Consider the following 15,948-nt stretch of genomic DNA (forward strand, 5'->3'; position numbering starts at 1 on the left):
ATAAAAACATCACACAGAAAGGCCTCACTGTTTCAAATCCAGGATCTTCTTAGCACAAGGAAACACTGACTTACTTTTTCATGTATTCCAACTTGTATTCATTACAAGTTTAGAAAATAAAATTCCTACTTGTTACATATCTGTGCACAAAATACAATCTATCTGTAATGGTCCTGTACGCAGTTCTTTTGTCATACATAGTACTAACCTGTGCTAAGTACTGTGCTTATTTAAATCTAACAACTGATAATTTTTCTTTTACCCAACGTTTATATAAAACTAGTCATCTCCTGCCCAAATAACCCAGCAGTTGCTATTTTGACAAGACTTTTACTGGTAAACAATTGAATTTGAAGACAGAAATCATGTTCAACATATGACACTATACAAAATACATTTCCTCTTTATATTGACTTAATGACAAGTTCTTCAAAAAAAATTTAAAAGGTCACAATGTGAGTAAACATTTGCTAGCTAGGATTCTAGCTTTCACTTACTTAGCAGCTAAAAAAGTAATCTTATCTTAATGGAGCAAACTGCTGTCTAGTTTGAAAGTCATTACTGACATTATCATATCTACCATCCTCACATGTGTTATTTTACCCAGTGAAAGACGTCTGATCAGGTCATATTAATCAGAAGGTGTGTGAGTGAGTGTTTTTCTGAGTTTCTGTAGACTATAAAGAATATTCACGTCACAAAATCATTGGAGTGCATTCTGGAATCCATCTTGTCGACAGTTTTATATTAATGAAGTTGTGAATTGTAGAAGAAAATTACCTTGAAGAATACCGGACATTGTCAACAAACTGCATTCTGACTATGAATTAATGTATTTGTAATTTAATTCTTAAAAATGTTAGAGACATTAATACAGGAAAGCTTCATATTTGTATAATTACTGATGTTTACCAAGATGCATGTGATGACTTGATTTTAATTTTGCTGCCACACCCGGAGTCATGCTTAGACATTAGTTGTCGAAAATAATAACAAAATAGCACGGCTTGAATGAGGATCTTGAAACTTTGCCTTTGTTCTCTCAAAATGAGCTACCCAGCCACTTTATTGGGGACAGCTTTTTAATTGCCAGATAACACAAATAGCAACTCTACATCTCAGAACATTTAAATGAAACAGTGAAGAGAAATTGTTGCTCAAATCCAGCATCAGAACTGGAAAGAAATTGGATCCAACGTTGCTTGGATTCAACCATCTTTGTTGGTGTAAGAGGGGCTGGATTTGAGAGGCTGCTAATCTACTGGGATTTTAACACACAAAAACAGGGAAAATATCATGTTGGTGTCAGTTGTGTGGACAAAAAGGCCTTGTTAACATCTGACCTCAGCAGAGAATGGGACCCAAGAGCTCACTATTCGCTTTCTAATGAAATTATGATTAACCCTTGTTCTTGTCGTCTACTATTTTCATTTTAATGTAGTCTTTTAAGTTAAAAAAGAGGGGGAGAAAAGTCCCCAGACACCACCAGATTATTTTAGTAGCTTCAGTCCAGAAGGAGGGAAGGATGTGCTGCATAATATAGGAACCAAAATTGATCTTTCACATCAACAGCAGCAGAGAGGAGATGCTGAGTGGGAGCCACCTTAACTTCTACACACAGACTTTTTTGTCAGTCTGATTATTCCTTGCATGCTCTGGGATCAGGTGGTAACATACACGACTGAGCAGGTCTTTATGAATTGCTGCTCGTTTCATTCAGAGTTTCTTCAACACATGGATACCTCCAGGTGAGCTGAACTTTATTCTTATGAAAAAATAAACTGGCGTAACCTAATCTTTTCCTCACAGCGTGTGAATTATAGATTCTTTCTAAGATAAGAGAAGAGCGTTTTCATTTCTTAAACTTCATAAAAATGTTTAAAAAGTAGCTTCAGCTGACAGGAGGTCACTGCAGTTATGTTCCTGGCTAATGATGGGGCTCCGGTTTAAAGCATTTTGCCTAAAACATGCCCTCTGCCCTTCAGATTTACTGCAGTGTCTCTCCAGTTTCCGAAGGCTGGTGTGTTTAACTGAGACCTTTGGGTCATAAAAAAACAGCGAGCGAGAAGGAAAAAGTTGAAAAAAAAAAAAAAGGCCTGGGTAGGTGGTAGCTAAATCAGTGAGAGCACAAAGAGGCAGGCGTCTGAGAGGTATTGACCCTCCATTGATCGCCAGAAGCTGCGTGCTGGTATTGACCAGATAGAGGAGAGACCCAGGGAGGCTGCACACAGCTCCACCGCTGAGAGGAAAGAAAAAAAAAAAAACTGAGAAAAACAACCATATACACTGCCTGCTCTGACCTTGTGGGACTTTGCTGTCCTACAGCCCACATCACTCTACCCCCCCCCTACTCGCACACGAAGATATATGTGTGCGAGTGTGCGTGAGAGGCAGGGACCCCTGCAGAGAGCCATGCAGAGAGCTCAGCTTTATCTTGTTGAGGCCATTTCCTATCGTGCCGTCTATGAAGGCTCAGAGGAGCGCGCTGCAGCAGTTAATACTGGGCTGGCTGCTGTCTCGACTTCACACTACTGAAGACGCTTCATGGATCAGAACAGGCCCACATGATTCAACGCATTATCTGGTATCATTACTGCCATTAAAAAGCATTATTCATCCAATATTGTTTTGACAACGGGGAGAAATTTTAGTTTGAGAAAAGACGGTGGCTGGAAGGCAAACATCAGCAACGGACCTAAACTTGTTGATGTCTGTAGGCAAAGTTGAAAGGTACGCAGTGCTTTGCAATAATATTCACATACTTTCAACGCTTTCACATTATTGACATTTAATGAGATAGATTAACAATATAGTTGTCAGAGGAACATCATACATGGTTTGTAAACATTTTACAGGAGCTGCAGAGATGCATGGCTCCGGTTGCAGAATTTGTCAACAAGATAACTATTCGTCGCGCTGAGTCTTTATTGAAGAGTGGCAGGAAGGTTGGTTAAAGAAAACCATATCATGCAGTTAAGCCATGAAGGAGACAAAGCAAACACATGAAAGAAGCAAAAACTGAACTCTTTAGGCCTTCATATATGAAACTCCTTCCATTTTCCTGTGGAGCAACGGCTATAAACACACAGCTACTGGGAAGATGTAGATGTAGGTTGAGCATATTCACGTGCTGTTAAAGTCTAATCAACACCTAGACAGAAGTCCAATCGAGCATCAATGGCAATTCTTGAGTTTCTCACAGACTCTCTCCATCCAATTTGACTCAGTTGGAGGTATTTGTAAAGAATGGACAACATTTTCACTCTGACCTGCAAAACCGGTGGAAACATCCCCCAAAAGACCTGCAGTCGTAATTCCAGTAAACGGTGATTCTGAAATATATTATTTGACTGATTTGAAGTGGATGCTTTTCTGCTTTTATTTTGTAAATAATAATGAGAACCATGTATTTTCCTCTTATTAGTTTGCCTTTAAAAACCCTAGATAAAATAAACTGAAGTTTGTGGCTGTAACATGACAAAGAAGTGGCAAAGTTAAAGGCGTATAAGTATGTTTTGCGAGGCACTGCAGGAGGGGAAATCCTAAATAACAACAAGCAAGACATCTCAGCTGTATTAGTTGCCTGAGTGAGATGTATATAAGCTATAAGTTAAGAAACTTAGAACTCTAGAAAGTCGTGGACATAAAAAAAAGGAGGGGGGGCAGTCATTAAAGTGAAAACCAGGAGCCACATGGGAGGCAGAATTTTAAATGACTCCCCTCGTAGCGAGACTAGCCCAACAGAAGGACTAAACCTCACTCCGTCTCTCTCTATCCATCTCACTCTCTCCCTCGCAGAGATGCAATTAATTCGCATAGAGCGTGCCAAGTGTGCAGAGATAGAGCGGGCGGGATGCGCCCTCGCACATGCCGGAGGGAGGACAGTTTCCCATTCCCCAGAACAAATACAGATTTGGGGGCTTTTGGTCCGTGCACGTCGTGACCAGACCTCATCTCATCGTTTCCACCTTGTCTCCTGGAGTTTTTTGGCTTGTGTTCAATCCCTCTGCAGCCCTGACAGAGAGAGAGAGAGAGGGGGTGAGAGAGAGAAGACAAGAAAATCTCCTTTCTTCTTTTCTGCTGCAGTAACACCACCCAAACTTTTTTACACCTATCAGACTCACAAGGCAGTCGATTGAAAAAAAAAAAAAAAACAACAAAAAAAAAACAGAAACCACTGCGCTAACCCAGATTTTCACCCACTCTGAGTACAAGAAGTGGAAACATTTGTGCTTTTTTGAATGCTTGTTTATAGCCCTCCTACCAGAATGTGGTAAACCCAGCTGTTGATATTTCTCAAGGCCGGGATCGGGGGGCTGCAGGTGGTGGAGGAGGCAGGGTTGGTTGGAGATGTGCTGGAGTGTGCGTCACGTCACGGTACACAAAGCACGTACCATGCAAAGTGCAGGAGGGAGTGTAGCTCAGGGCAAGGGAGGCCATCGATACCGTGGAAATTGATCGTAATCAACCAAGTTACAGAGAGTGAGCAGGGATTGGCCGACAACCATCTTTCTCCTTTCCTCCTCTTCGTTCTTCCTCCATCTTCCTTCCAGTGCATTTCCTGGTTCTGCACTGATTTGATTCAGATACTTTGTGTATTACTTAGACTTTTAGATAATGATGTGGAGTTGTTTTTTTTTTTATGTATGTCTTAACTTGTCCTAGAAAATTATTTTTAGTTTGGCCAAAAAAAAAATCAAAAGGAAACCATTGAGGGAGGGAGGGAAGGGGGATTCTTGGAAATTGGGCGCATCCTCTCCTCTGTGGCTCCACTGTAATTTCTCATTTGGAGACGGTGGCATACCTGGCAGTGCAGCTGCAACGTTAGAGACGCTGTCCCAATTATAGCATAACACCTAGCCTTATGGTTTCCATGGCTGCACGACGCATTTCCCCGCAGGACGCAGCGTGGAGAAACGAGTGTCTTATCAACCATCACCTTGGTAATAACACTCCCCCGAGCCTTTGCCGCATGTGTCAGACCTTAACGAGAACCCTGGGTGAAATCTCTCTCCCTCTCCCTCCCAGTCCAGCCACCGCCATTGATTTGGACTTAATCTGTTCCTACGTGTCCGCGTGAGCGTGTCGGCGCGCGAGAGAGCTGTTAGCGCGTGAGTGAGAGGTGAGAGGAAGGAAAGAAAGAAAGCCTGAGTGGGCCTCAGCGTGTTTGTGTGGCCGCTCAAAAAGTGTGTACAGCTCTCTCACATTTACGCATAGACCGAGGTATACGTCCATGCATTGGTAAACACAACTGAGTTGAATTACAATAATATATGTTGCGTATTGTTTGGTCNGGGGGGCAATATCTTATTTTCAAAGGGATTAATAGTTTAATAAAAATGTAGAAATATATATATATATTCCTTTTCTATTTTTCTTTATTAATCAGAAAAAATGTGAATTTCCAAATGATAGTTTCATTTACCAAGGAAAATCTATTTAATCCCTGTTCCTATGCCACATATATGACATGATTACTAAACAGAGCCTGTTTGACATCGTGAAGTAATCAGAGCATCTAAAAATATAAACACATTGTAAATTTTTATTCAACAATAAAACCGGACAAGACAAAACTGGCGCACATGTGAGAGTTTTGCCATTAGCTACAAAGTCCACAAAACGCCAGACTTCAATCCAGTTAAAATACTGTGGCGATTCTTAAATGTTCATGTATCAAAAGGTCCACCAGTGAGACTGAATTAAAATTCTTGGAAATATTACAAACCTATGTGAATTCATTTATATAAACCATGTATGTTGTTTCCATTAAGTTATAACACATGCTCTGATGTAGGTACTCAAATAGATATTTTAGCCACTTACTTTCATTTTAGTCTTAAGTCAGTTACTTTTATCCCTTAAAATTGGGTGGTATGAAATGTTCAAAGGCTGTAATGAGATTTAAATATTTTTCTTGTAATTGAATGTCGATACAAATGAATCAAAGATAAGGTTGTGCTTGTTAAGCATGAAATTTTTGTTAAAATAATTTTATTTCCGTTTCCAGGTTTAATTGTTGATGTGAAAATTATACCTAAAACTTAATTTTAGTCCCACAGTCATTTATGCTGGTTATTGAGTTCCATTGTTTTTATTCTTTGGTTTACTAGAAGATCATTAAACAGAAAAGTTAAATCCAGATTAATTTGTCTAAAACTGCTCATCTCTGGGCTGGTCCGTATCTCCAGTGGTCACTGGGCGAGAGAAACCGATACACCGTGGATCGGTCGCCAGTCCACCGCCAGGCTCCAGATTGATCTTTAGACGTAAAAGATTTTTTTTTTTTATGGTTTAAAGATTCCCCCGAGAAAGGTCAGCAGTAAGCCTTGCTGATCTACTATGAATTTCTTGATGATGAGGATACTCTGAGACATCTTTTTGTGCTTATCAATAATGTATTTAAAATCTGGAAAGTGAGGCTCGAAGTCTGGAAGATGAACTTTATGTCACAAATTATTTATAAATACAGTAAAAAACACATTTTTGCCTATTTTAGTCTTACTTTTTTTATCATATATGGTTAATGTTACTAACCATATATTTGCAGTTATAAAATCACCTGTATATGTTAATCTTAAATAGACAATAAATCTACTAATATTCTGTTTTACAACAGCATGTATTATAATAACACCAGTCAAACAGGTATTGAAAGCTAATCATACCTTTTTATAGCTGAGAACCAACTCTTGGAGGAAGTTCTGACACTGAACAACTCTTTGGTAAATTCACATTGACACCAGCACATATTTTAGCTGAATTTTAGCACAAAACACCCACATAATGACGGTTCCCTCATATTCAGTGGTCCAGGTTAAAAAGGTACAACAGTTCTTCATATGAGAGCTCAATCAAACTCAAACAACTGCAGCACTTCCACCATAGCTGTGGTTGTAGATCAAATGTATACTCGTAAAATTTGTTTTAACATCATATTTGTAACCACAATTGGTTCAGTTCCTGGCCTTGGGCCATTTATTGCATGTTTTCTCATTTTTTTCTCTGCCCTTTTTTTTCCTGTCAGGCTACTGTTGAATAACAAAATAAAATAAAATAAAAACTTCATATTTTTCAATATAACTTCAGCCCAAAGTTAGGTAGATACTCACTGGAAATCTACAAGAGTAAAACTCGAGGTGATAAGAGTGACGTACCAAACAATAGAAAAATAATTATGGAACAATTATTATTTTACTATTTTGTGTAGCTTTTCAGTTATGATTGATTTTTAATTTGATCTTTTTTCTACATCTATTAGAAATTTCAAGCAAAAGAAAAGAAAAAAACAAGTTGAATGCAAATGGGCACCATGTTGGCCGAGGAATGGACATTTATCAGTAGTGAAACATCTGGCACCTGCACATTGCAGCAGTGTTTCAACTTTGTCCAGAAAGCCAGGTGCAGTAAGACAAAATTCACAGATACTCACACAAACATCCTTATACGGCCCAGTTGTTTTGTATAGACTTCAGTTCATCTTAGTAGCTGCATTTATGCCAAAGCCAGACATTTTCCATAATCTTACCATTACAATTATATTCCTAACCCAAACATTTACCATAACCGCTTTCACACCATACATCCAACCTAACTAACAGCTCAGTAACTGAAAGAAATGAAGACCAGGAAAATTTTTCCATGAATGGCCTCCCCTAGTTGGTGAAAATGGTTATAATGGTCGTCTATATACAAACAGACATACACAACCATAGTAAATGGTTTATAGGATGGCCATTATACGGTCTTCACAGAAAATGACTTAAGGCCAACGAGTCTCAATTTGAAAAGACATTTACTTCTGTTTGTTTTGCTACAATAAAAAGTGAAAATGGGTCCCACACACCCGAACAGCTTACAAGGGTTAAAAAAAAGGAAAACAATCTCGAGCTGTGCCAGATATGCTTTTAATGTTCACTGTTAAACTGGATGTTAATTGACTGCAAACATACTTCCAGGGAAAATATTATCTTTTTTGAAGCATCTTACACATTTTTCTATTCCGTGACTTAATCTAAAGAGCTTACTTATTGTGAAAATAGCTGGCTTTGACTTTTCTCCCCTCAGTCACAACTTCCACTCTGTAAAGTGCTGTCAGGACAACCTGTTGACACCTGTATATGGTGCATTCACTGATTTTAAAACCTTCAAATAAATGTTATACTGTTAAAACAATAAATCAGCCGATCCTGGTCAACAGCAAATTTTTCTCTGGCGAATCCCAATAAACTCGGATAAATAAAACAGGGAAACAATTATTTCAAAGAATTTAAAGAGACTTCAGAAAATGAATCCTAAGCTCAGCATGTAATAAGCAGGATAAGAGTAGATTTTGTTTTTGCCTTTCATTCACCTCACGTATTTGTTTTGCCTGTAGATTCATTTAGAGATATAAAGAACAACTAATATCTGATTTTATTCAGTCACTGAAAAGCTAACCAATAGACAGGAATGATGGAGCGAAGAGGTAAGCCACAATCTAATTAGCTTGGATAAATAATGCAGTGCAGGTTCGTGTCCGGCCAATAAATTGCAGCTCACACTGGTTTCCATTAAGCAGAGGTCAGAATGAGGTGTTCATCTAAAATGTCCAGTTTTTGTGTTTATCCTATAACATCTCCATCCATCCATCTATCCATCTATCTATCTATCTATCTATCTATCTATCTATCTATCTATCTATCTATCTATCTATCTATCTATCTATCTATCTATCTATCTATCTATCTATCTATCTANCTATCTATCTATCTATCTATCTATCTATCTATCTATCTATCTATCTATCTATCTATCTATCTATCTATCTATCTATCTATCTATCTATCTATCTAAATGTGGAATTAAAAGGAAACTACTTTCATTAAAATAAAACGTGCATGGAGGAACTAAATGAAAAAGAAACGTTTCTTATAAAGTTTATTTCTCTCCTGCCTCACATTTAAGTTTCGGGATTATAACAATACAGGGTTAATCCCCAATATCTTGGAGGCTCAAATGATCATACTCCCACCTCCACGCTTTACTTTCATAACTTACTTACATATTCCGAAACAAAACAATAAACTAGTGAGTGTCAAAAAAGTTTTTGTCTCACAGTTTTGTGCCAGCAAGCAAGTTTATTTCTTGGCTGCCATCCACAAAGTTTGAAATTATCTTGTGACCTTTACACCATCTGAGCTTTGATAGAGACTCTGATTTCCATCCTTGACCTTTGCGCTGACCCTGTGTTTAACGGTCTCTTTTTACAAACGAAAATTTACAAGTTGGGAGCTACTGAAGCCAGGAAATTGAAGGATAGCTCTGAGGTGCTGATTACTAATACCACATCTTGTTCATCGTCTTCTAATTAATGAAGAAAATTCATCATGCTCAGTAATCTTGATGAATTAATTTGATGACTCTTTTCAAGGTAAATGCGTATGAAGTCATTGGAGTTGAAATTGGACACATTCTAAATTCTTTGACATTTAATCAGGGTGGTAATGTTTGGTCCCAGCTGTTGAACTGTATAATATGACATGAACTGGAGTAGGGATGTTTTTGAAAAGGCTTTCTTTGTCTGAAGAGAGCACAGGTAAGGGGGGTTACCTTATAGATTTTGCGGCTGATATTGAGCAGCGAAAGGGGAATGGGCGTGCTTGATTGAATGGGCGTGCTTGATTCTGTGTATCGCGTACACCAGCTGGGTGGAGATGGCAGAAACATTCAGTACTGTCAGATTTTCTGGTTTAGTTTAGATTAAATAAGGTGACACTACAGAAAATGTCAAATTAAATGATGTTAAATAATTTTGTCTGAAGAAAGCTCCTTCTGGAACCTTTTTACTTACTTTTTGTCTCTTCCACTATGTCTTTTATCCCTCCTACATCATTCATTACAGTTACATGTAAAAAAAAAAAAAAAAAAAAAGCAGTTTTGCAAATTTTATAATGAGTTAATTTCAAGTAACTTTAACAATAGTTAATAGATTATTTTTTTACAGGTCATTTTGCCGCATTGGTTCAATGCTCTAATTTTAAGCAAACAATGTTATTACTAAAACTCACCTTTATCTATTAATGATTCTAGAAAGATAAAGATAGTGAAGCAGGAGGACAATTTTCTTTTGCTAGCAAACCGTCTTACCTCAGTCACAAGCTATTTATCAAAACAGAAGCATGCTAGCATTAGCATAGCAAAATGTTGAATGAAAACATAGTCAGCCACAAAACATGAGTTTTTTGAGGACTATAGTTGTAAATGTTGAGCTGATATATCTAGAAACAAATTGTTATCTTATCTATGTTTTAGGTGACATGTTGTCAAAACTTTGCTAGCTTTTTAACCCAACTAAACTCATCATGGAGCAACATGTAAAGCCATTCTGCAGAAAGTAATTGTCAAGAAAAAGAGATGAAAAGATATCAGCCTCAGACTTCTATATCTTATATTGTAAATGCAGTGAAACAAATGTGCTTACATTTTTTCAGTTCAATTTTTTGAACCACTTTTTGGGTTGTGACTTTGCGTTATTGTTCAGGGTTTCTCCGGGCTCCTCGGTTCTTTGCCGCCTGCTCTGTTGCAAAGCTTGTTTTTCTTCCCGGTAGTCCCATTTTCACGAGCAGCATTCCTCCCTCCTCAACAATTGGACTGCATCGGTTCTGCTATCTCCCTGCTTGTGGAGAAGGTGGCGTCGGAACTGCGAAGGGCCAGCTTGTGCAGGGGCATTTGCAAAAGGGGGGGGAAGGGCATGTCTGCTGGCAACAAGGGTGAGTAGATCAGTGCGGCTCAGTGTCTGTGAAGCGGTGATAAGATTCCAGGATTTTCCCAGTGTGACAGCCCAGCTCATGAGCCGTACAGCCACCGCATGACCCTCCCTGACTTTCTTCACCCCCCCTGCCCTCCACTCCTCCTGGGCTGCTTCCCTTCGGCACAAACACCTGCAAACCACACCCCAAATCTCCAAAGTGCTGATCTTAATCTGAGATACTCCTGGTGTTTAATAAGAACACGTAAATGAATCTGTGCTTTACACTCACACACTCCTCTAACTCTGCGCTGGGCGTGCTGTCTCTTTCTTTCTCTTCGGCTCACTTCTCTTTCTTTATCTCTGCCGCCTCACCCCCTACCCCCCCTTCCCTCCCTCACTCCCTCTCTCCCCCTCCTTCTCCTTTTCCTCTCCCTTGGATGGCAGGTCAGGCGGTGAGCTGTGCGGGCTCGGAGGAGGTAAGGACGCCGCGGTGCACATTAATAATGAAAGGCCTCAGCCACCACCCCCAGAAACACACACACACGCACACACACATACACACGCAGTCACGCAATCACGCACACACTCCCCCCATCGCCATGGCGATGGCACTAGCCCAGTGCTGTCACCTAGGGGGAGGAGGGGGTGGAGTGGAGCGGGGTGGGGGGTGAGTTGGGATATAGCTCCGCTCTCCAGCTCTCACAAAGCTGATCACAAGCTCGTACACAGGCGCGCCACGCTGGGCCTTCCACTGTGGACGGCCGCTAATTAAAACCACACTTTTGGCTGTGGAAGGAATCTGCATCCACTTCCCCACCTGGATGCAAAGAAGCGGCTTTAAAACAACACAGGCAGTCATCACTTATCAGCAGATGGAAATGAGTGTTTATGCCGAGAGCCGCCTGAATGTGGCCACGTTTTATGAGGCTTACAAAATTTTAATATTATACAAAAATACCGCTGAAGTAAGGGATTTTTAGCAGAAAATGTCGGTCCATTGTTAAGGATGCTCATGCGCTGTAGCTCATATGCGCTCCGTACCTGGTTGCTTTGATTGAATTACTGCATCAATGTAGTGTGGCATGGAGATGGTCATCCTGGTGCCACTTCTGTGGTGTTAAGTAAACACAGGCTGCTTTAAGATAAGACTTTAATGCATTTGCATCGTTAGGTCTGGTGCTGGTGCCCCTTATATCTTTCTGTTTTGGTCAGGACACTTATAGCCTATCCAGTGCAGTGATACTGAGTTTGAACCAAGTATTGCTACTTTTGGTATTGAGAGGAGGCATCATGTCCTGCAGAAAATTGAAGATGGGTCTCACAACATTAGGAAAACATAAAATTGTTATATATGTTTTTACGTAATGTATTACGTCTAATTAATCGTGACTATTCTCTTTTCCCACAACTCCCCTAAGCTCTTTACCACCAGAATCTATATCAGGAGTTTGCATGAAAGACAGGCAAAGTCTATCCAAATGTATTATTGGCCAACAAAATATTGCATCCAAGAATTCATTTCCTATTGAAATGTTGAAAAAACACTTGAAAGAATGTGTATATTTACCCTCGAGCCTGTGAGAAGAATGAGGATGTCTACAACTAGAATTTTTTGTCTATAGCCCAGGTAAGAACATTTAGACTTCACCCACAAAAACTTAGGATTTGTTCCAAAATCATGTAAAGGCTGCAGTCATCCCTGGGGCTTGTTGCAGCTTTCTCCCACCACACTTTTTCCTTACACTAAATCTTCCACAGTTATGCTTGTATACAGAACTCTGTGGACATTCTTGAGCAATAAAACTTTGCTTCTTTCTCTCCTCGTTGCGTGTCAGTGAACAACTGTCAAGTCAACCTTGCTTTCTCTGATCAGTTAAATTCCTGATTTTAATTAGCTCGACGCCTCAATAAATAAAATGAACAGAGAATCAAATATACACAGATCGACGCATCATATCTGATGTGTGAATTAAAATTTTTCAAATTAATTATTGCAATAAATAACATTTTAGTGATAAATAACTGAGATCCACCTTTACAACATGCATTAAAAAACACTTTTTTTTTCTGAGCCTCGTTTTTACTGGAACTTCACAGGATTTTCAGCTCCTAACACTTTTACCTAAGCTTCCGCAGCTTCTCTTCAGTAATCCATGACTGCCATCGATCTCCTGTGTTTCAGCTCGTGCTTTCTGACTATAAATGTCAGTGAGTGTCACAAAGACCTCGAAGGAGACCAAAAATCATTGACAATAAATGAGATTTAGGAGGATTTTCGCAGGGTTTTCATGCACTCTGAAGAAACACGGCAATCAAACTTGGTTCTTATTCAAACATCTTTTAAATCATTTTGGTTACATTTTAGCACAGCAAGGCTCCATCATTCCAGTGTAGGAAGATAACACAGGCAGCAAAATGGGACACAATGGTGATCTCTGTAACCACCACCTTTCATTTGTTTTTTAAGAGTTTTTTGGGGATAAAGATTTGTTTTTTTTCCTTCTTCTCATGCCATCTAATTATAAAACAAAGGAAAACATTTTTCATAACCCGTGGAAAATTTCATTTTCTTACTCAAAACCGCTCTTAAAAAAAACATGCAAACAGACAATCAGACAAAACTTCAGAATTGTAAAGTTCGACACAAATACATGCATTCCTTTTATTCACAAAACCAGTCGAATTTCCTAAACAAATACAAAGATTGAGTTATTTTTTTCTCAAAAGCTGCAGCTACCCAGCAACTTAACAAAAAAAAAAAAAATCTCATGAAAATTTTACAAATAAACCAACAATTACAAAAAAAAAAAAAAAAAAAAAAAAGAAATGCAACTTTTTTCAGTGCATTCAGTAGGGTAGACTCAGAGCAAGTGCTGTTGCTTGGTGCTATTGCCCTGAGCAGTACTGGCACATGCTCAGTAGGGCCACAGTAACATAAGGCTGCCAGTCTTACAAGAAAAGGAAAAGTTTGGAAATGCAGAGGAGGGCTCATTAAGGAGATTACAGTAGTGATGGCTTCCACTCTGAGAGTTTTGCCCAGCAATAATATTCACTTTCATTTCAGTCTGAACTTGACAGCGTCACATTTTAAATCACTTTCTGCCTCCATCTTCAACAAACTTAACCATAAACTAGACAAGGGTTTAGGTAACATAACAGTGAAGAGTTACGATGTTTGCCATTAGCCGCTAGCTTTAAAATATAGCTGTAAATTTACATTCTCTACACAAGTACCGAATCTTTTCACACATGAACAACATTAACACCAAACACAGAAATTAGTTGATTGTCCACCATCTGTCCGTTATTTCTGTTTCTGGCAATGAGCAGTTCTGTGTTTAAGAGACAGAAACCCAAAAAAGAGAAAAAATCCAGCTGGGAAAAGGACAAAAAGGTATGAAAAAATGGAAACATAGAAAAAGGGAATGAAAAGTTGCCATAGATGCTTTTCTTTTACGCTTCATTTTTGGTTCAAGGAATAAGTAGGTGCATCCATAATCCGATTGTTTTTTTGTTTTTTTTCTTTTTCTGCTTTGCTTTTGTTTGTTTTTGTTGTTTTTTTTATTTTTATATAGAATTTTATTCATTGCTAGTTTGTTTATTAACCAGTGTCTTTTCCGGAGACAATCCAGGAGTTGGCATTGCACTTGATGGCAGAGCTTTGGGAAAGGAGCGAAGGAGGAGACCTACTGGAACCACCGGAACGCTGCTCCTGTAGGAAGCATCACCTTCTTGGAGAAACAGAAGACAACAAGGAAGAGGAGAGGGGAGGGAGGGAGGGGGCAAGAAAGAAAGGAAGAAAGAAAGAAAGAATAAGTAGTTGTTAATGAACACCAACACTTTCCGTGTGTCTGTTTGCAAACATTAGCCTCAAATACACAACTTCCTTTTAAAATGTCCACATCTTGCATGCATAAATAATTTTACACAAACACATCAATGCATAACAGATGATAAAATAACTTGAAAATGAAACTGTGTCTTTACTAACAAGAAAAAAATGAAGAATAAAACTTAAGCGAGTAATGAAATACACATGATTAGTAAAGAATTACATAAATCAACTAAAGATAAGAAGGAATAGTAATTTTTTTTTAGAAGAAATAAAGCTAAAGGGCTAAATTCAGATTTAGAAATAATGGTGTGAGGAGTTATTTTTTTTAAGTAATCCATATTAGCGCCATATTATAAACCACATTTTTATACTGAAATCTGTTAATTCAGACTAAAAGACAACAGAAGGACAGAATAGATTTGTGTATGTTTGTCTTCAGTCAATATGGTGTATTTGGAAATATCAGCGGATTATTGAAATTTAAGACTGAATGTAATTAGTTATGGACCACATAGAGGTATTATTGTTTTCCTACTTCTAATTGCACTAAAAATGAATAGGGTTGTTTAAAATGTCAACCGCTTCATTTAAATAATAGCTATCAGTTTTTCCAGGGAAATGTTAAATATATATATTTGTTGTCCATACAAATACAACAGTTGGTTCGTGACAGGGAGGCTGGGAAAAAAAGTTAGAAAATTATTTTGAATACTGGTCAGATTTTTACAACAGTGAGGTTCAATATTGAATTTCTAAAATCTTTCCCTAAATGTTACTAATCGAATGCTGTAAGTTTTCCCACCAGATTTTAAAAATAGTGCTTTTATATACTTGTATTTTTGAATCAGAAGTTGGCTTTAGACACAAATTGTCTTCACTGGTCTCCCATCTTGAATTATACGAGTTTAAATGTCCCATCACTGATTTTATTTTATTTTTTGTCACCCAAATTAAAACCACAAGACCGTGTTTACAGAAGGTAAGACAGTTGCTACTGCTAACTACTATTTAACGTAGGAAGCATATTTTAAGTAACCTTATCAGTTGTTTTGCTAAGTTAATACAACAGGACGAAGGATTGGGTTTTCAACTGTAAAGTTGTGAAAAACAAAACCTCTCCGGAAAACTTCTGGTGACCTAAAATATGGATGTCAATCAGCTAAAAAACTGAATATGTAATCCACTCAGTAGTGGTTCTATTTCAGAGTTTGACCCTTGGTCAGCAGCATGAGGGAAATCTCTACATCACTGCCCTCAGCACCAGAGGAGGAACAGGCCTCAGCTCACAGAAAACCCAATACGTCACATTTATTATTTAGCCACCACACACATTGCCCTCCCACACCATCGTGAATGGTGATGTTGCTTTGCACCCCCCCCG

At 38.5% G+C, this 15,948-nt stretch overlaps 1 protein-coding gene across 2 annotated transcripts in view; it reads right to left on the reverse strand.

Moving 5' to 3' along the window:
- Positions 1-13,502: 13,502 nt before the first annotated feature.
- cxxc5a (CXXC finger protein 5a) overlaps positions 13,503-15,948 on the reverse strand; it is a 26,776-nt gene continuing 24,330 nt past the window's right edge. The window contains exon 3 of one of the 2 annotated variants that reach the window (XM_008427056.2): positions 13,503-14,463. In XM_008427056.2, coding sequence (XP_008425278.1) covers positions 14,419-14,463 — 45 coding nt within the window. In that variant the 3' untranslated portion in view covers positions 13,503-14,418. The remainder of the gene's footprint in view (positions 14,464-15,948) is intronic. The other variant, XM_008427058.2, reaches the window with a different exon arrangement.

This window comes from Poecilia reticulata, linkage group LG14, assembly GCF_000633615.1.
Source record: "Poecilia reticulata strain Guanapo linkage group LG14, Guppy_female_1.0+MT, whole genome shotgun sequence".
NCBI lineage: Eukaryota > Metazoa > Chordata > Actinopteri > Cyprinodontiformes > Poeciliidae > Poecilia > Poecilia reticulata.